At 37.9% G+C, this 20,845-nt stretch overlaps 1 protein-coding gene across 1 annotated transcript in view; it reads right to left on the bottom strand.

The window, feature by feature from the left end:
- Positions 1-20,845, bottom strand: part of Hmt4-20 (Histone methyltransferase 4-20) — a 126,564-nt gene that overhangs the window by 91,035 nt on the left and 14,684 nt on the right. The window contains exon 3 of the mRNA XM_090383283.1: positions 13,773-13,925. Coding sequence (XP_090239409.1) covers positions 13,773-13,921 — 149 coding nt within the window. The 5' untranslated portion in view covers positions 13,922-13,925. The remainder of the gene's footprint in view (positions 1-13,772; positions 13,926-20,845) is intronic.

Genomic DNA, 20,845 nt, shown 5'->3' with positions numbered 1-20,845 from the left:
TGGGCATATTTCTGAGCATTAATTTTAAGACCAAAATTCTTGAAGCATTCAGCAGTGGTTTCAAAAACTTTGATTAATAGAGTAGAAGCCCTCTTAACTGACTCACCAGATTTACCGAAACCCCACCTCCCCTTTCCCTCTTTAAAACATACCATCTGATGTCCACAGCACACTGCTGTAGACACTAGTACAGTGCTTGTGGCTGCAGTAGTATGCAACACCTGCCTGTTGAGTTGTATGCTTCCCAAGAGGTGAGAGGAGTGTTTCTTCCAAACCGTATTTGCAACAGCAAAATTATTTGTTACTGTAATTACAGCATGCAATTTAATTAAATATTACATAAATTAATAAAATATGGATGGATAAATATGGATGAGGTTTTTTTTTTTTTTTTTTTGCATTTGGAACATAACTTCCATGTAAATACATTTCATATGCAAGTCAATACATATGCAGGTTGATCGACCCATTGTTCATCGTAGTTCTACGAATGCAACTGCAATGAACAACAAAGACTTTATGTATTATGCAAAATATACTAGAAAATGAAAAAAAAAAAAAAAAAAAAAAATGGGAACACAACTGTAAAATATACAAAAAGAAACAAAGGACTTTACTTTTTGCATTAGAAATCTATAAAAAGCCATAATGTCTATAAAACATACATTATACATTTGCTAGTATAAGGCAAAAAAAAAGTGACATATAGTGCAGCTTATCAAACTTCAGATATTACATGACAAAAAGGGGTGACTTGTCAACTTCAAACATATATGATTAAAAAATGGAATGGAAATAAGTAAAAGATAACTGGCTTCTTGAGATTAATCATTAATATTATTATGGATTTGGCATCGTGCTCCTCTACAACAAGATTGTTGTTGTCGTTGTTATTTGTAGTTTTGTGGCGCGAAAGCTGCTTTGGCTATATTGTGCCTGCAACAAGGTCTTCATGAGATTTATTTTGAGTGGCAAATGTTATGCTTTATATATTAATGATTTTAATATATTTATCGCTAATGGTTTTGTAACCATTTTTATATATCCCGAGTTATTCTTTTTTACCTTATTAATGTATGTTGCTGAAGATTTTAAACAGTATTCTTTGAATCCTGATAGGAGCAAGGGTACTGTGAGACAATAGGCATGATTCTGCCTGGTCTGTGCTTGTTAACAGGAGAGATTGCTTCTACAGGGATGGGATACATTGAAATAGAAAGGGTGCAAAAATATTTGCTGATGCTATCGAGGCAGTGTTAGGTGGGTCGGAAAACTGCTGGCTTGGGGGATATGCGGACTAATAGATTAAGCAGGGATTCTTGCACTGCTTCTATTGGAATGAGCAGCAGCCTGAAAAACAAGATGGAGGGTATTTCAGAGACTGCTGGGAGTCATTGCTGTACAAGTAAACACATGGGTTGTGTTAGGGTAGCTAAGAATACGAACAGGTGCATATATACTTGCATATACACCAATGCTAGGAGCTTGGTAAATAAATTTGATGAATTTGAGGTGTTGATCAAAACATTAAAGGCTGATATTGTTGGGATATCAGAGACGTGGTGTCACACAGGTATAAGGAATGCAGAACTGGAATTTGGGGAGTACAATGCGTACAGGAAGGGAGGAAGGGTTATGCTATTAGTTAAGAAACACATAAAATCCAAGGAAGTGCAGCCAGTCGACACTGCTGGACAGTGCAGTGTCGAGTCAGTTTGGTGTGACATAAGCACTGGGAGATCAAAGTTGAGAGTAGGAGTGTGTTATAGGCCTAATGAGTCTGATGAATATAATAAAAAACTATACAGGGAAATAGTGGGCCGGTAAATCAGAGAGTCTTATAATGGGGGATTTTAATTTCCCGGATATTGACTGGAATTTGTGGGTTGCACACACACACACACACACACACACACACACACACACACACACACACACACACACACACACACACACACACAAGCAAGGCTTTTGTGGATTTATTGGATGATTGTTGATCTGATTATCAGTAGTGATTCTTCATGCATTAAGAATCTGCGGATAAAGGAACCACTAGGTGGTAGTGATTACAGTGTGCTGAAGTGGGATTTACTCAAAGAAGTAACTGCCATCAGGGGTAAAGGGAAGGGTTTTTGCTTTCGTAAAGGCGACTATGGTGGTCTGAGATAGTATTTAAATTCTATATGGTGGGACCAACTGCAGCAAATTCAAAATGGGAAGCATTCAAAGGACTGATCTTGGAAGCTATCAGGCTTTACATATGAAATAAGAAATACTGTTCAAGGTTTAGGCCTAAATAGATGTCAGATGAACTAATGAGATATTTGGCAGAGAAGGAAAATGTATGGGATACATATAAATTAACAGGTAACAAAGAAGTCTATGATAGATATAAGCTGGTCTGTAACCAAGTCACAAAGGAGATTAGGCAAGCAAAGGCATATTACGAGAAATCTTTGGCAAAGGATGCAAAGAATTCTTTACCTATGTAAACTCTAGAAGGAAAGGGATGTATCAGATTGGTCCACTTAATATCGATGGTTCAACTGTTGATGATCCTGCTCAGGTAGCTAACAAACTAAATGAATATTTTGCATCTACATTCACACATGAGGAGTTATTCAGGGAGGGGAATGCCAGAGGTGAATTAAACTCTGACAGTGAGCTAGATGATTTTGTAATAACTAAGAGGAGAGTGGAGGAGGAATTGTTGAAGATAAACATAAGAAAGACACCTGGGGTGGATGGAATCTATCCAGTTATATTAAACGAGTCAGCAAAGGAGGAAAGCAAACTCTTAGCCATAATTATAAGAGCTTCCTTGGACTCAGAGGGGAGTTACCCATGTACTGGATATTAGCATTAGCATTAGCAGAGGCATATGATGCAAGAAAGCAAGCTTATTCAGCATCAGCCAAAAAAAACAAAAAAAAAAAAAAAACCCACTCCCATTTCACCCCTCCGTTCGTTCGAAATACCTGTCCAGTTGAGCTTTAAATTTGTTTAGGCTATCAACTTCAACAACCAGTGATGGAAGTCGGTTCCACCAACAAACCACTCGCTGGCCAAAGGCAAATTTCCGCACATCTATCCGACATCCGTCCTTCCTCAATTTGAATTTATGCCCTCTGAGGTGATTATTCTGAGAAAGATGAAGAATCCCATTGGCATTGAGCATGCTCAAACCATTCAAAGCCTTATACACCTCTATCAGATCACCTCGCCGGTGCCTAGTCTCCAGACTCTGTAATTTGCAAAACTTAAGCCTTTCTTCGTAAGAGCAACCCTTTGTTCCATTTACTAATCTTGTTGCCCTTCTCTGTATCCGTTCCAGCAGCTCTACATCCTTCTTGAAATGAGGCCTCCAGACCTGTATATAGTACTCAAGATGTGGCCTTACCATTGCCTTATACAAGGGAATAATCACCTCCTTATCCCTGCTAGAAAAATTCCTGTATATCATTGACAAGACACCATGAGCTACTCTTGCAGCTCGTCTGCACTGCTCAGAGAACTTCATATCTGCCTGCACAATTACCCCCAGGTCCTTTTCATTCTCCACCACTGTCAGTGTAGTACCGCAGAGTTGATACGTTGCTCTGGGGTTACTGTTTCCCATATGCAGCACTTTACATTTGTCGATTTTAAACCTCATTTGCCACCTCTCAGCCCATCTGTTCAACCTGTCCAGATCCTGTTGCAGCAGCATAGCGTCAGTATTGTCCTTAACGACCCTGCCAACCTTTGTATCATCTGCAAACTTGGACATTAAACTTGATATCCCATCATCAATATCATTCATAAACACCGAAAACAACAACGGACCCAACACTGAACCTTGAGGAACTCCACTAATAACATTAGTCCACGTTGAGCAGTGTCCATTGATTACCACTCTCTGTCTTCTGCCACTCAACCATCCCCTTATCCATAGCAGCAATTTGCCTCCAATGCCACACTGATCCAATTTGTGCAAATATGATCCCAATTCACAAAGGAGGATCAAAGGGCAAAACAAATAATTACAGACCTGTTAGTTTAACTTCTGTTCCAGCGAAATTAATGGAGGCACTGGTTAAAGAAACATTGCAGGATCAAAAAGACAAGACTTCAGTTACAGTTCAGACAGTGGTTTTGTTAAGGGGAAGTCTTGTCTGACCAATATGATTGGGTAGTATGATGTGGTCACAAAGAAACTGGATGCAGGGAATAATTTTGATATCATATATATTTGGTTCTTAGAAAGGCTTTTGATACTGTTGCACATGGAAGACTGCTGCACAAATTGGAGCAATGTGGCACTGAACACAAATTGCTGCTATGGATAAAGGGATGGTTGAGTGGGAGAAGACAGAGTGGTAATCAATGGACACTGCTTTTCATCAACTTATGTTATTAGAGGAGTCCCCCAGGGTTCAGTGTTGGGTCCATTGTTGTTTTCTGTATTTATTAATGATATTGATGATGGTATATCAGGCTTAATGTCCAAGTTTGCAGACGATACAAAGGTCAGCAGGGTTGTTAATGACACTAATGACAGTATGCTGCTGCAACAGGATCTAGAAAAGTTGAGCAGATGGGCTGACAGGTTGCAATTGCAGTTTAACATTGACAAATGTCAAGTACTGCATATGGGAAGCAGTAACCCCAGAGTAAAATATCGATTGGGTGGTACTACACTGACTGGTAGAGAATGAAAAAGACCTGGGGATAATTGTGCAGGCAGATTATGAAGTTTTCTGAGCAGTGCAGACAGTCTGCAAGAGTAGCTCATGGTGTCTTGAAAATTATAAACAGGAATTTTTCTAGCAGGGTTAAGGAGGCGATTATCCCCTTGTATGAGGCAATGGTCGAGCCACACCTTGAGTACTGTAGACAGGTCTGGAGGCCTCATTTTAAGAATGATTGTTTGAGAATTTTTTTAGGTGCATGGGCGTGTATGGCCATAGTGTGCCATTTAAGAATGATTTGGAGCTGCTGGAATGAGTACTGAGAAGGGAAAAAAAGATTAGTGAATGGAACAAAGGGTTGCTCTTATGAGAAAAGCTTAAGTTTTGCAAATTACAGTGTCTGGAGACTAGGCACCTGCGAGGTGATCTGATTGAGGTGTATAAAGCCTTGTATGGTTTGCGCATGCTCAATACTGATGGGATTCTTCTTCTTGCTCAGAATTAACACCCGAGAGGGCATAAATTCAAATTGTTAAATAGATTCAAAACTAGACAAACATTTGGAGCGAGTGGATGGGTGAAATGAGGTTTTTTTTTTTTTTGGCTGATGCTATATAAGCTTGCTTTCTTACATAATGTGCCTTCACTAATGCTAAGGCTAAACATTGTGCCTAGTCTCCAGACACTGCAGATTACAGTGTCTGGAGACTAGTCACCTGCGAGGTGATCTGATTGAGGTGTATAAAGCCTTGAATGGTTTGAGCATGCTCAATGCTGACGGGATTCTTCCTCTTGCTCAGAATAATCACCTGAGAGGGCATAAATTCAAATTGAGGAAAGACAGTTGTAGAATAGATCTGTGGAAGTTTGCCTTTAGCCAGCGGGTAGTTGATTGGTGGAACAGACTTTCATCTTTTGTTGTGGAAGCTGATAACCTAAATAGGGCATAATTTAGGGCATAAATAGGGCTAAAGAGGGCATAAATTCAAATTGAGGAAAGACAGTTGTAGAATAGATCTGTGGAAGTTTGCCTTTAGCCAGCGGGTAGTTGATTGGTGGAACAGACTTTCATCTTTTGTTGTGGAAGCTGATAACCTAAATAAATTTAAGGCTGAGCTGGACTGGTATTTGGAATGAACGGAGCAGTGCAATCTGAGGGTTTTTCCTTTTTTTTTGATGATGCTGCATAAGCTTGCTTTCTTGCATCGTATGCCTCTACTAATACTAATTCTATGGTTTTTTCAGAGTGATAGAATTTCAATTTGTTGATATACAACAATTGGCCTTCCAGTTGCTAGCAGGAAAAGTGGTTCTAAATGGACAGTGCTCTGAGTGGACACCAGTGGAGGGCTTCTTCATTGTTTTATGCAAAGGCCTTTGTTGTTTTTAATTTTCATTAAAGATATTAGCATTAGTAGAGGCATATGATGCAAGAGAGCAAGCTTATACAGCATTAGCCAATAAAAACACTTCTCATTTCACTGATCCATTCATTCTAAATGTTTGTCCAGTTCTGCCTTGAATTTATTTAAGCTATCAACTTCCATAACAACAGATAGAAGTTTGTTCCAGCAATCAACTACTCACTGGCTAAATGCAAATTTCCATACAGGAAAATTGTCTTTCCTCATTTTGAATCTATGCCCCCTCAGGTTTATAATCTGAGCAAGAGGAAGTATCCCATTAGCCTTGAGCCTGCTCAATCCATTCAAAACCTTATACACCACAATCAAATCACCTCGCAAGTGCCTAGTCTCCAGATTCCGCAATTTGTAGAAATTAAGGCTTTCTTTGTAAAAACACCCCTTTGTTTCCCTCACCAGTCTTGTTACTTTTCTCTGTACTTGTTCTAGCAACTCTACATCCTTCCTAAAATGAGGCTTACAGACCTGTAAGCAGTACTCAAGGTGTGGCCCGACCATTGCCTAATGCAAGGGGATAATCACCTCCTTATCCCTGCTCGCAAAATTCCTGTATATCATTAACAAGACCTCATGACAGCTGCCCTACTCTGGCAGCCTGTCTGCACTGCTCAGAAAACCCCCAGGTCCCTATCATTCTCCACTACCCTGTGTGTAACACCACCCAGTTGGTACATTTTTCTGGGGTTACTGCTACGCATATGGAGTAATTTGCATTTGTCAATTTCAATGTTAAAACTTCAGTTGCCACTACTCAGCCCATCTCCTCAACTTTTCCAGATCCTGTTGCAGCAGCATACTGTCATTACAGTTATTAACAACCCTGCCAACCTTTGTATCATCTGCAAACTTTGACATTAAGCTTGATATACCTTCACCAATATCATTGATAAATATCCAAAAAAAAAAAAAAAAAAAAAAAAGGCCCCAACACCTAACCCTGAGGGACACCACTAAAAACATTAGTCCACGTAGAGCAGTATCCATTGATTACCACTCCCTCTCTTCTCCAACTAAACCATTATTTTATCCATTGTAGCTACTTGCCCTTAATGCCATACTGCTCCAATTTCTACAGTAGTTTTCCCTGTGCAATAGCAGTATCAAAAGCTTTCCTGAAATCCAAGTATATTATATCAAAATTGTTTTTTGCATCCAGTTCCTTTGTGACCACGACATAGTATCCAATCAAATTGGTCAGACAAGCTTTCCTCTTAACAAACTCCTACCCTCAAACAAAAATGAGGGTAGGAGTTTGTTATAAGCCTAATGACTCTAATGAGTACAGTGAACAATTATACAGAGAAATAGAGTGGGCCAGTAAATCAGAGTGTCTTATAATGGGAGATTTTAACTTCCCAGATATAGACTGGAACTTGTGGGCTGGTCAATCGCACACTAGCACAGCTTTTGGGGATTTACTGGATGAGTTTTCTACAGCAGCATGTTAGAGAGGCAACAAGAGGGAGTAACACTCTTGATCTGATTATCAGCAGTGATTATTCATGCATTAAGAATTTACAGATAAAGGAACCACTAGGTGGCAGTGATCACAGTGTACAGAAGGCCCCCATTATAACGCGGTTTGCTTTACGCTAATTCGCTATAACGCTATTCTTATATTATAACCTATCTGACTATAACGCTGTCTATAACGCTCTTTTACAGATTACATTTTTGACATACTTAACGAAATCGTTTCATTTGATGGAGTCGATAGCTTGAAAATGAATAGCAAAACAGCATTAAAACGTTTCCCACGCCGACTTGAGGAATTTTCCCACGCTCAGTGAAATTTTCTCGCACGCTAATTTAATTGCAGTACAGTGACTTGTTACGTAGTTCCGAGATCAACATTTTAAAAAATGATCAAATATATTGCTTGTAATATTTGGGTTATATGCATTTATCCGAAGTCTAGTCATCACTCAGTACAGTATTAGACATTGTGCATAACGGAAAGTTTACTTGAACATTGTATCATAATTAATTCAACCAACGCGGTTATATTTTCGAAGAGCTAATAATGACTGACAGGAATGAAAAAGCAACAATATCTGGGCGCAGTACGAAGACTATAAATGTAAGAAAAAGACTGAATTTGAAAATTAAATTAGACTTTTTGAAGTGAATCGATTCCGGTCAACGACAAGCGGATGTGTGCCATAATTTAGGACTTGCAAGTTTAACTGTAAGAACAATTATAAAAAATTAATTTTATCAGCGGCAAAGATAGCTGTTCCACTGCAAGCAACTAGGACTAGGCCGGCTATTAGGATTGGAATGGAAAGACTAATTTTATTGAAGATAATATTCCAATGCAGAAGTCAGTTAAGTTAAATATTTAAAAAAAAAAAAAAAAAAAAAGAGAGAGAGAGAGAGAGAGAAAGAGATTAGCTAATATGATGATCTGAAGAAAACTCACCTAAAAAAAAAAAAAAATGTGGAACCATTTAAAACTGGTAAGGGCTGGTAGAATATATTTAAAATCCAGGGAGAAGCCGCTAGTGCAGATCAAGGAGCCGAAACTTTCAAAAAAGAACTTGTTAAAATTATTGAAAAGGGGTATTATGTGTTATGCTTCTCAACAAGTTTTTAACATAGATGATGCGGGACTTTTGTGGAAACGAATGCCTAAAAGAAGTTTCATATTGAAAGAACAAAAAATATGCCAAATTTCAAAACGGCGAAGGATCAGTTGACTTTATTGTTGGGTGGTAACGCTGCGGGCCATTTAAAATTAATACCCCTTTTAGTTTATTTGGAAGAGGGCCAAAGTTCAACTCAAAATCCACACATTTTTCATGATTAAATTCATCCATTAAATTAAATCAATTATTTTCATTATTTTAATTGGAATTTTAAGTTTACTTTTGATACGCAAGTAGTTACCACATAATTATACGTATGTAAAGCAAAATATTTTATATGTGCAAATATTTGAATATTAAATATTTTGGCCGACATTTGTGCATCTTTTCATTACCGTTTATTGTTGATTAGGAAATATCCTATGGCACTGACCGCAGCTCACAAATATATGTTACCTTATGGGAAAGCGGCGCTCGCTTAGTGCGGATTCACTTAGCGCTCTGTTTTTCCGGAACGAATGATCAGCGTTAAGCGGGGATCATCTGTACTGATGTGGGATTTACTTAAAGATGTAACTACCATCAGGGTAAAGGGAAGGGTTTTTCTTTTCATAAAGGTGACTACAGTGGTCTCAGATTTTTTAAGTTCTGTTCTGGGACCAACAGCAAATTCTAAATGGGAAGAATTCACAGAAGTAATTTTGGAAGGTACTAGGCTTTTTGTTCCAACTAAGAAATACTGTTCTAGGTTTAGGACCAAATGGATGTCAGATGAACTAATGAGACTCATGGCACAGAAGAAATGCATGGGATGCACATAAATTGCCAGGCAACACAGAAGCCTATGGTGTACATACAAGCTAGTCTGTAATGAAGTCATAAAGGAGGTTAGGCAAGCAAAGGCAGATGAGAAATCTTTGGCAAAGGATGCAAAGAAAACAGCAAAGACTTCTTTACTTATATAAACTCTAAAAGGAAGGGGGATGAATCAGATTAGTCTACTTGATATCAATTATTTGACTGTAGATGATCATTCTCAGATAGCTGCCAAACTAAATGAGTATTTTGTATCAACATTCACAGGTGAGGAGTTATTCAAGGAGGAGAGGGCCAGATGTTTATCAAACTAACAGGGAGTTAAATGATTTTGTAATAACTGAGAGCAAAGTGGAGCAGAAATTGTTGAAATTAAACATAAGAAAGGCACCTGGGGTAGAGAGGATCTATCCAGTTATATTAAAGAAGGTGGCAGAGGAAGTAAGCAAACCCTTAGCCATAATTATGAGAGCATCCTTGGACTCAGGGTAAGTCCCCACAGACTGAAGATGTGCAAATGTATCTCCAATTCACAAATGGGAATTGAAGGGTGACACAAGTAATTACAGACCTGTTAGTTTGACTTCTGTTCCAGCGAAAATAATGGAGTCAATAGTTAAAGAAGCATTGCAGGATCACCTAGACAAGACAGCAGTAATAATTCAGTAAATACAGCCCATGTATTTACTTGTTTCATGACTCCCAGCAGTTCCTGAAATCCCCAGCAAATTGCTTTCTGGGCTGCTGCTCATTCCAATAGATAAAAAAAAAAAGTCAACTACACCTGATACTCTCCAGTGGTCACCCTCCTAATTACTGACTGGGACTAATGTTGCTTAACTTTGGTGATTGTACAAGAACCAGGGCATTTAACTAGTACAACACAATTGAACAGCCAACATTAGTTGGCTGTTCAATTGATGATGATATCACCTAAGTTTCATGTCAAAATTTGCTTATGGTATTAAATTGGATGAGGCTATTAATGATGGGAACCAGAGAATGCTGCTGTAACAAGACAGACGAATCATGCAATTTGTCTTAAAAAAAAAAAATGGAACTTAAGCTTTAATACTAGTAAATGCAAGGTTCTGTATTTGTATTTGTGTTATGTGACAGTAATCTTATCCTTAATTATCAGCTAGAAAAGGCAGAGTAAAATATGCAGCACCATTGAAGGTGAAATGGACCTTGAGGTAAGGTGTTGTAAAACAGTCTGATGCAAAGGGATATTCAGACCAGAAGAGTCTCCAGTTCTGTAAGCTACAAAAATCTGGGGGTTAAGGTGTTTAGGGCTATAAAAAAATTGATCAGACAATGATGGAGGCATATTTTCCTTTCAACATATAAGGGGACAAAGATTAAGGACAGATGTAAGAAAATTTGCCCCTAGTCAGAGAATAATAAGCTATTGGAATGGTATTATTATTACCTAGATTTCCAGAGGTGGATAGCTTATTAGGTTTAAAGAGGGATTAAAGAAATATTTGAAACAGATAAAATATAAAACTTGAGGAATGTTTTATTTTATCTTACGTATATTTAATTTTATTATTATTGCATTTTTTTAAAGCAGATACTGCATCGGCTTTGCTTCCATGCATCATTCTGTCACTTTAATATTAAATACTAATACTGATGTTCAAGACGTTCATCTCAATGTACTGTAACAGAGAACCACTTTCACCAAAAGTGAGGATTTTTTCCCACATTTAACAGATTCATTTGAATGAAATTTTAGTTTGAATCAGCACATTATCTGAAAACCTCTCATCATATCAGTAAATAATGAAACAACACTAAAAATAAAATCATTACCAGTAGACTGGACAACTTTAAAAATGTGCTGTGGCATAAAAAAATCTTGCATCACAATGTTTTGTATACATAGCAGGTGATTTACGAGACGGGTAACAATAGAGTTCCTGGAGTGGTGCTGTTCAGTCATGTTTAATGAGTTAGAAAATAAACAGAAGTGGTATGTTGTAGTTCAAACTTCCTCCAACAAATGATGGTAGAGAGATTGTCCAGTAGGCTGATGGTTGCAAGTAACAACCAGTTTCATTAGTAGCATTAATGTTCTGTGTCACAATTTTGCAATGGAGCAACGAACAAATATCAAATTTTGCTTTAAACTGGGACAATCTGCAACAGAAATGTATTAAATGTTAAAAACTGTTTATGGTGATGAAATGTTAAGTTGTACCAGTGTGTTTGAATGATATAAGCAGTTCAAAGACGGATGCGAGGATGGTCATGATGATCCAAGAAGTGGGAGTCTGTCAACTTCTCGAAAATGAGGACAGAGTTACAGAAGTTCAGAAATTTGTAGAAAGAGATTATCGTTTGATCCTCAGAATGATGGCTGATGATTGGATATGAATAAGGAAACAATTTGTCAAATTCTGCATGAAGATTTTGGGAAAAGAAAGCTCTGTGAAAAGTCTGAGCCATATAGCCTCACAGATGAGCAGAAGCTATTAAGTGTCATCAAGCGAAGACTTCATCCAGACTTGTCAAGACAATCCTAATTTCTTTGACTGTATTGTCACTGGAGATGAGTGTTGGGTGTTTCAGTATGACCCACAGATAAAGCAGCAGAGCACACATTGGACTTCAAAAATCATCAAGGCCCAAAATGTTTTGTTTATGGAAGTTCAGAATCAAGATGATGCTGATCATGTTTAGCAACAAACGGTATGACTCGAAGGAATTTGTAGCTGGAGGGGAGAAATCGAATGCTACATTCTACGTACAGGTGCTTCAAAGATTACTGGAGGGGAGAGATCGAATGCTACATTCTACATACAGGTGCTTCAAAGATTACTGAAGACATTTGCTGGGTTAGGCCACAATTTCAAGAGAAAAGAAGCTGGTTCTTATATTACCCCTACTCATTCTGCACTTATTATGAAGAGATTTCTGAAGAAATATGGCATTGTACAGACTAACCATTGACCCAATGGTGAAAATTACTCTCAAAGGAAAGAGATTTCAGGATGTTAAGGAAATAAAGAAAAATGTAACAGCTGAACTGAACATCATCTCTTTGCGCATCTTTGCTGACTCTTTTCAGAAACTTTTAGAACTGTGTAATAAGTACATTCAATCAGGTGTTGATTACTATGAATAAAAATAAAACTATTGTGTTCCTTTTATTTCACTAGTCCGGGAACTTTATTGCCACACCTTGTATATGGTATCAATCCCATAAAATAACAGACACCACATGTACTACCTCAACAGTGCAAGACTATAAGGGTTGAAATTAAGTTACACATTAGGATGTTCTTATGGCAAGAGCTGGAAAAATTTGTGCATTTTTCCAGACAGGCAATATGCCACGGATGACCAACACCCATCTTATACTACTTTTTTTGTGTATTGTTGGATAGTTTCATAACAGGACCACTATTCTCCATACTGGATCAAGTATGTTCACAAATAGTTAAACATAAGGACAGCAGGTGCATTTCTAAGTCTTTTCACAGTGATCTCAATGCATGATATGCAGTAAGCATTGGCATTCCATACATTAGAAGAATCACACCCTAACTGTATTAGGTGCTATGCATGATATTGCCAAATCAGCACTGATTTCTACTATTTTTGCCTCAAATGTGTCTATTGGTCTATATTAATCTAGTGCTGGAAGAAAAACATTGTTTATCCAAGTGTTACTTATTCTGCACTTTACTACTTTTTTTTGAGAAAATTTTCAAAGTAATATAATACCAGTAACAAAACATCCACTGTAGATTATACTAATTTATAAACAGAGATGAATGAGGGTACAATTACATTTTGAAGGTGGGAAAGGAGATACATAGTAGTATTAAAAAAGTTTAAAGAGGATATGAATCTCCAATAAGGTGGACACCACTGCCTTAGTTTATTCGTCTTTAGGTTGTTGTTGTTGTTTTGGTTTTTAGGAGCATTAGCAGCTTAGGCTATATTGCTCCGGGATATGCGGTGGTCATTCCCTGACCTTTCCGCATTATCCGTATTTGGTGGTGACGGGCTCGAACCCCGGTCTAATCAAGAAGCGTGTGCTACGCACTGCTGCTCCTTCCCAAGTCTTTAGGTGGAAAATTGCATATTACACCTTGGAAAAGCTACTAAATAATATAAAGAAAGATATTTACTGCATATTTTCATATGTCATAAAAATTCACTGAAATTCATTACAATTCATCTTATTACATTATCTGTTAAAAATATAATAGAACTAAAAATTACATTAATAGTATGGATTAAAAAAAAGAAAAACTTACTTTATATTCATTTTATGAGTATGAAAACCAAGATATGAATCTAAAACAAGACTGGTCACTAAATCATCAAATTCGCAAAGTTCTTTAGAAGTCATTCCAGTAGATGGAGTATAGCGGGAACTTCCCCGTGATCCTCCTTCCACCACCATCTTGCTAATTATGAAAAAGAATTAGGTATGCAACCAAACATAAATATTATTCAAAATTCACTCTATAAATAATTCTATCCAATCACTCTAAAGTAAGCAAAGGAGTATCGATACAAAATGCAACTGAATAAATCATATTTAATCAGATCAAGTTACATAAAACTTATCAACTTAAAACATTATTGTAAATTTAACACATTAATATGAGAGAGAGAGAGAGAGAGAGAGATTACCACAGATAATTTCATTTTCCAATAATGTTGGCAGTTTACAGTATCAGGAAACAACTATGAAAATATAAATATGTGATCTTGATGAAGTACACAATGGTGTTAGTTATGGTAGTATTTCAATGGTGTTTGAAATTCCTGTAATTTTGCAGTCTCGTGTAATTAAGTAATTTTTATCCAGATATGCTCTGCATTAATTATAATTTATTACTGATAAATATAGACATGTACCACACAAAATTATTTTCTGTACATACTGTTATTCTATTGCAACAACAGCTATAATGAAACAATATATGTTTTGCACAAACATTTCGTGTATGTACTGTAATTACAAATATAACAGTATCTGAAATGGAATACTTTATTTATGGTCTGGTTTGTAGACATATACTGCAGTTTACTTAGGCCAAATTCAAGTGAAGATATGAGCAGACATTATTTTTACATAAACAATTCTCTGTACTTTCCTATCTGTATCTAATTTCTGAACTTAGTATGTCGTTATTAAACTTCATTTTAAACGAAATACATGCTATATCTTATGATGTTATCTGGTTATTGCAGCAAGCATTATACTCTGTTCTGACGATATAGTACTAGTAGTGGCAGACAATGCAAGAAAGCAAGCTTATACATCTCACACGCACACACGCACCATCCTTATCCTCCAAGAATTTGTCTAGTTCTTCCTTGAATTTATTCAAACCATCCACTTCCACAACAGATGAAAGCTAATCCAACAATAAACCACTCACTAGTTGAAGGCAAACTTCAACAAATCTATCCTACCTCACTTCCTAAAGTGAAGAATAATGACCTGTATACAATATTCTAGATATGATCTAACCATGGTTTGTACAAAGGGATAATCACCTCCTTATACCTACTAGCAAAGTTTCTGTATATCATTGACAAAACCACATGAGCTGTGGTTTTGTCAATGATATACAGAAATATGTCAATGATATACAGAAATATGAAATTCTCTGAGCTGCAATGCTCAGAGAATTTCATATCTGACTGCACAATTCCTCCAAGTCTTTTTCATTTTCTACTACCCTGAGTGTAGTTCCACACAGTTGAAAAGTTATTCTGAATTTACTGATACCCATATGCAGTATCTCGCATTTGTCAATATTAAACTTCAGTTGCCACTTCTCGGCCCATCTACCCAACTTTTCTAGATCTTGTTACGATAGCATACTGTCTTTAGTATCATTAACAATCCTGACAATCTATGTAACATCTGCAAATTTTGACATTAAGCTTGATATACCTTCTTTAATGTCATTCATAAATATTGTAAACAACAATGAACCCAGCAATGAACCCCAGGAACCTCCACTGATAACATCAGTTCATGAAGAGCAGTGCCCACTGATAACGATTCTGTCTTCTTCCACTTAACCATCCCTTTATCCACAACAGTTAACTTGCCCTTAATGACATATTGCTCCAGTTTATAAAGCAGTCTTTTATGTGCAAAAGTATCAATAGCCTTTCTAAAATCCAAGTATATTATTTGCTACCTGGGAGTTTAAAACGCTGATGGAACTGATATTTGGGTGACATTCAAGTCAAATGGGCCCAATTTTGGTGAAGTCCAGATGGTCTGTGACAGCCAAATCCTCTGCTTGCACCTTCACGATGGTGGGACTGTAGTATTCCTGGGTATAACCTCCATGAACAAGCACACTGTGGGAAACCACCCAGGTGTGAACCAACGTAAGCAGGGGAGGAGGTGTGGCACCCACACCACATGGAGCAATGCTGCACCTCAGTGTTACCAGGTAATACTAGGTGATAGATGACTCTCATCAACGGGTGCAATACCACCTCTTTGCTTATTGAAGGCTTGAAGTGGTGGAACCAGTGTTTAGTCTCCAGAGCTAAGTTCCAGTCAACTCTTCCCCACCTCTTCTATCATGCAGTATGACTGATGACTTTTGAGGTAATGATGAACATCACAGAGAGATCCAATCTTCCTTATATTTCGAGGGTACAGCTCTAAAATGGTGTTCGCAGGCCAGCCACTAGTTAGAACACTGGACCGAACCTACTGGTAATTCTTTAGGAGGCTTCCAGATCAGCTAGTGTATAATGTTATACCTCTACTCTGCCAGATAGTGACTGGAGGGAGTTAGGGGGGGCACTGTCATGCCTCCCCCCTTTCGCCTCAAAGGTGGTACTTGTTCATATGTCCATTCTAATATTCCCTGTCAGACACTTGTTAATTTGAAATCTACTCTTTTCGATCTTCTCTGGCTTAAAATCTCTCTCTCTACCTCACTGTATCAAATTCATCTGTTGTCTCTACCCTTCTCCCAACTCCACTAATCACTTGGAGCTCTTTGACTTCGTCTCTTTGCAACTTGACTTTCTTCAGTCCAACTTTCCTAACAGTGAAGTAATTTTCCTTGGTGATTTTAATGTTCACAACTCCAGCTGGCTTCCGTTTTCTAGTTACACCGACCCAGCTGGTCGAGATGCTGAGGCTTTTGCAATTACTAATGATCTTGCACAGATTGTTCATTTACCTACAAGGATACCGGACAATCCTAACCATACAGCCAACATACTTGATCTTTTTCTCACAAACAACCCTTCTTTTTTTTTTTTTTTTTTTTTTTTTTTGATAGTTGTTGGCGCATAGGCTTCTGTGGCCATAATGCACCTCCAAGGTTTTTGCAGTACTTTGATCCAAGCCCGAGGCGGGAATCGAACCTGCGACCTTTGGGTTGTCAGGCAGGCACTTTACCCACCCGGCTAGCCAGGTCGGCAACAACCCTTCTAAGTACACAGTCGAAGCGAGTGGTCCTTTAGGCACCTCAGATCACAACTTGGTGATTGTCTCTTCTCCAATGGAGCCATTATCTCATGGCTATTCCCAACCTCGTATTGTTTGGCATTACAAGAATTCAAAATGGGATAACCTGCAACATTACTTTTCTTCTTTTCCTTGGTCAGATTACTGTTTCAAAACTTCTGATGTTAACGCTTGCTCAGATCGTGTCAGTGAAATTATTCTTGAAGGAATGGAATCCTTTATTCCACACTCCACTTTAAAATCTCGTCCATTATCTAAACCTTGGTTTTCCAATAAATGTGCTAAGGCTGTTCAAGAGAAGAACGTTGCACATCGTAATTGACTTGTTTCCAATTCTTCAGTTTCATTTTGGGCCTACACCAAAGGTTGCAACAATTGTAAAGCAGTTATTAATCAGTCCAAACTAGATTTTGAACAGACTAAGAGTAGAAAACTTGCTTCTTGCCCTTATGGTAGCTGGGCATTCTGGTGTCTTGCCAAAGCTATTGGCTGCAACTTTTGCCCATCTCTACTCCCACCTCTGTCAAAACCAGATGGTTCTGCTGTTCATTCACCCAAGGATAAAGCTGACCTGCTAGCATCCCATTTTTCTTCCAACTCATGTATTAATGATCTTGGTAAAACACCTCCCACCATTCCCAACACGCTCCATTCAATGCCTCCTGTGGTCTTCCATCAAAAGGATATCAGAAGGATTTTGGCGAATCTTGATGCAAAAAAAGCTCCAGGTTCTGATGGTATTTCTCCACTTATTCGCAAAACCTGTGCTCCTGAACTTACTCCTGTTCTTTGCCGCTTTTTTCACTTTCTTATTCCAAAGGTGTTTTTCCCCTTCTGCTTGGAAATTTACTCATATCCACCCAGTTCCTAAAAAGGGTGACAAAACCCTCCCATCCAATTATCGTCCTATTGCAATTACTCCTACTCTTTCTAAAGTAATGGAGAAATCAATTAACCGCCAACTCTTAAACTACCTAGAAATCTTCCGTCTGATTAACAATCGCCAGTATGGATTCCGTCAGTGGCGATCCACTGGTGATATTCTGGCTTATGTTACAAATCTATGGACAAATTCAATGGAAAAGTTTGGTGAAACAAGCAGTTGCCCTTGACATCTCAAAGGCTTTCAATCGTGTTTGGCATAAAGGTCTTCTAAACAAGCTTCCATCTTATGGTTTGCCAACTGTTTTTTGAAATTGGTTATCCAGTTTTCTCTCTGATCGCTCACTGAGGGTAATGATAGATGGCTCTCTGTCTAACTTCTCCACTAATGCTGGTGTCCCCCAAGGTTCAGTTCTTTCTCCCACTCTTTTCCTCTTGTATATTAATGACCTTCTTCCATTGACTGGAAATCCTATCCATAGTTTTGCCAATGATAGTACATTGCATTACACTTTCCATTTTGAGAAACCTTGCCCTGCTCAATCAGCTTTAAATTCTCAAATATCTGCTACTACCAATTCCTTAAATGCTGATCTCCAGGTAATTCTGCAGTGGGGCAAAGAAAGCTTAGTTGATTTCAATCCTTCTAAAACTCAGTCTTGTCTTATATCTCGCAAAAAGGATTCTTCTGCTCCTATGCTTATCTTTGGTGACACACTGATTTCTAGGCAAAATGATATATCTCTTTTGGGGATTACCCTGACTTCTAATCTCTCTCTTGGTACAAGCACATTACAAATATTGCTTCCTCTGCATCTAAAAAACTTTGTTTTCTCTTTTGTTCTCGGTGTTACTTTTCTTCCAAACAGCTGTTCACTTTGTACAAATCGCAAATCCTCCCTACCAGGGAATACTGTTCCCACATCTGGGGTGGTGCCCCTAAAACCTCTCTCAGGCTTTTACATACCATTCAGAAGAGGGCAGTTAGGTTAATTAATGACTCCTCTCTAACAGTCTCTCCATTCACTGTCTCATAGACATACTGTTTCTGCTGCATGCCTTTTCTACAGATACTTCCATGGGCACCGTTCTTCTGAATTGGCTTCTATAATTTCCGCTCTCTCTTTCAAAACAGTCCGAACATGTGCCACCACCAGCCAACATCCGTTTACTGTCCAACTTCAAACTCACAGAACCGACTTTTCATCTTCCTCGTTTATTCATTCAATTGTCGTTTTCTGGAACAGCCTTTCTTCATACGTATTTCCTGAAAATTACAGTCTACAGAAGTTCAAGTCTGATGTCAACAAATATCTTCTTTCATCTTCTCAATCTCCAACCCAAGCACGGTTCTAAGTACTATAGATTCTAATACCTCTCGTGTTTGGGGTTTTCATAAAAAAAAAAAAAAAAAAAAAAAATATATATACACACACACTCACACACACACACACACACACACACACACATATATATATATATATATGATATGAAAATTATTTTTTGCATCCAGTTCCTCAGTCATTGCATCATAGTAACCTATCAGGCTGGTTAGACAAGACCAGCCATTAACAAATTTTGAGACTTTTCATAATCTGCCTAACCTCCTTTGTGACTAGATTACAGACTAATTTATATCTACCATAGGCTTCTGTATCACCTGATAGTTTATATGCATCCCATGCACTTTTTTTCTCTGCCACATGTCGCAATAATCCATCTGACATCCATTTAAGTGTCGGCCTTGAACAGTATTTCTTTGTTGGTATGAAAAGCTTAGTAGCATCCTAGATTATGTCCCTGAATGCTTCCCATTTAGAATTTGCTCTTGGGTAATATCATCAGTAGGTCTCTGCACAGAATTTAAAAACTAATTAAATTCCTCATTAGTACACTGTGATCGCTGCCACCCAGTGGGTCTTTTACCTGCAGATTCTTAATGCATGTGGAATCACTGCTGATAACCAAATCAAGAGTATTGCTTCCTCTCATTGCCACTGTAACATGTAGAAAAGAGTCAACCAAGAAATCTACAAAAGGTTGGTCATTCACACACTACCAAGTGTGTGTGAATGACCGATGCACAAATTCCAGTCAACATCTGGAAAGTTAAAATCTTCCAGTATAAAACATTCTAATTTACTAGCCCACTATGTCTCTGTATAGTTGTTTGGTATACTCATTAGGCCAATAACACACTCTTACTCTCAATTTTGTTTTCCCACTGCTAATATAACACCATACTGACTCAACATTTTGACTGACTAACTTTCACTGGTCACCCATGTTTTCTGGATGCACTGCTTTAGATTTAATATGCTTCTTCACTAAGAGCATAACCCTGGAGGGGTTATGCTCTTAGCTCCACTCCTTCTGCTCTGTCTTTCCTTCCTGTATACATCGTATTCCCCATATTCAAATTCAAAATTATTTATCTTTGAGTGACACAATGTCTTCGCTATCCCTACACTGTCTGCATTTGATGACAATCAGTACTTCAAATACATCAAATTTATTTACAATACTCCTAACATTAGTGAACACACATGTTCTTACTCTTAGCTGTCCTTGCATAGCCCATTTATTCACTGGTTCCATGCTGACCCACAGCAGTGTCTGAAATCCTTGATACTTTGCTTTCCAGGCTGCTGCATTTTGCAATAGTAGCAGTGCAAGAATCACCTATATCTCTGCCTGTAACTAGTTAATCTATTAATCTGTGTATCCCACTAAACTAACACTCACCTGACACACCTATCATTGCTTCGATAGCATTAGCAAATATTCCTACACCCCTTCTATTTAAGTGAATCCCATCCTTGTAAAAACAGTCTCTCCTGTTAACAAGACCAGACCATGCTTAGAAAAATTCTACCCCATGATTCTTGCACATTTTCTCCGGGGCTGAATTGATTGACAAGGCTCTCAACATGTACTTCCTTCTATCATGTCTGGGCAGAATTGCAGACACTTTCAAATTCA

This window comes from Mastigoproctus giganteus, chromosome 10 (assembly GCF_048544385.1).
Source record: "Mastigoproctus giganteus isolate SK-2022 chromosome 10, ASM4854438v1, whole genome shotgun sequence".
Classification (NCBI taxonomy): domain Eukaryota; kingdom Metazoa; phylum Arthropoda; class Arachnida; order Uropygi; family Thelyphonidae; genus Mastigoproctus; species Mastigoproctus giganteus.
Note: the sequence above shows the minus strand (reverse complement) of the source record. Positions and strands in the feature narration are given on the sequence as shown.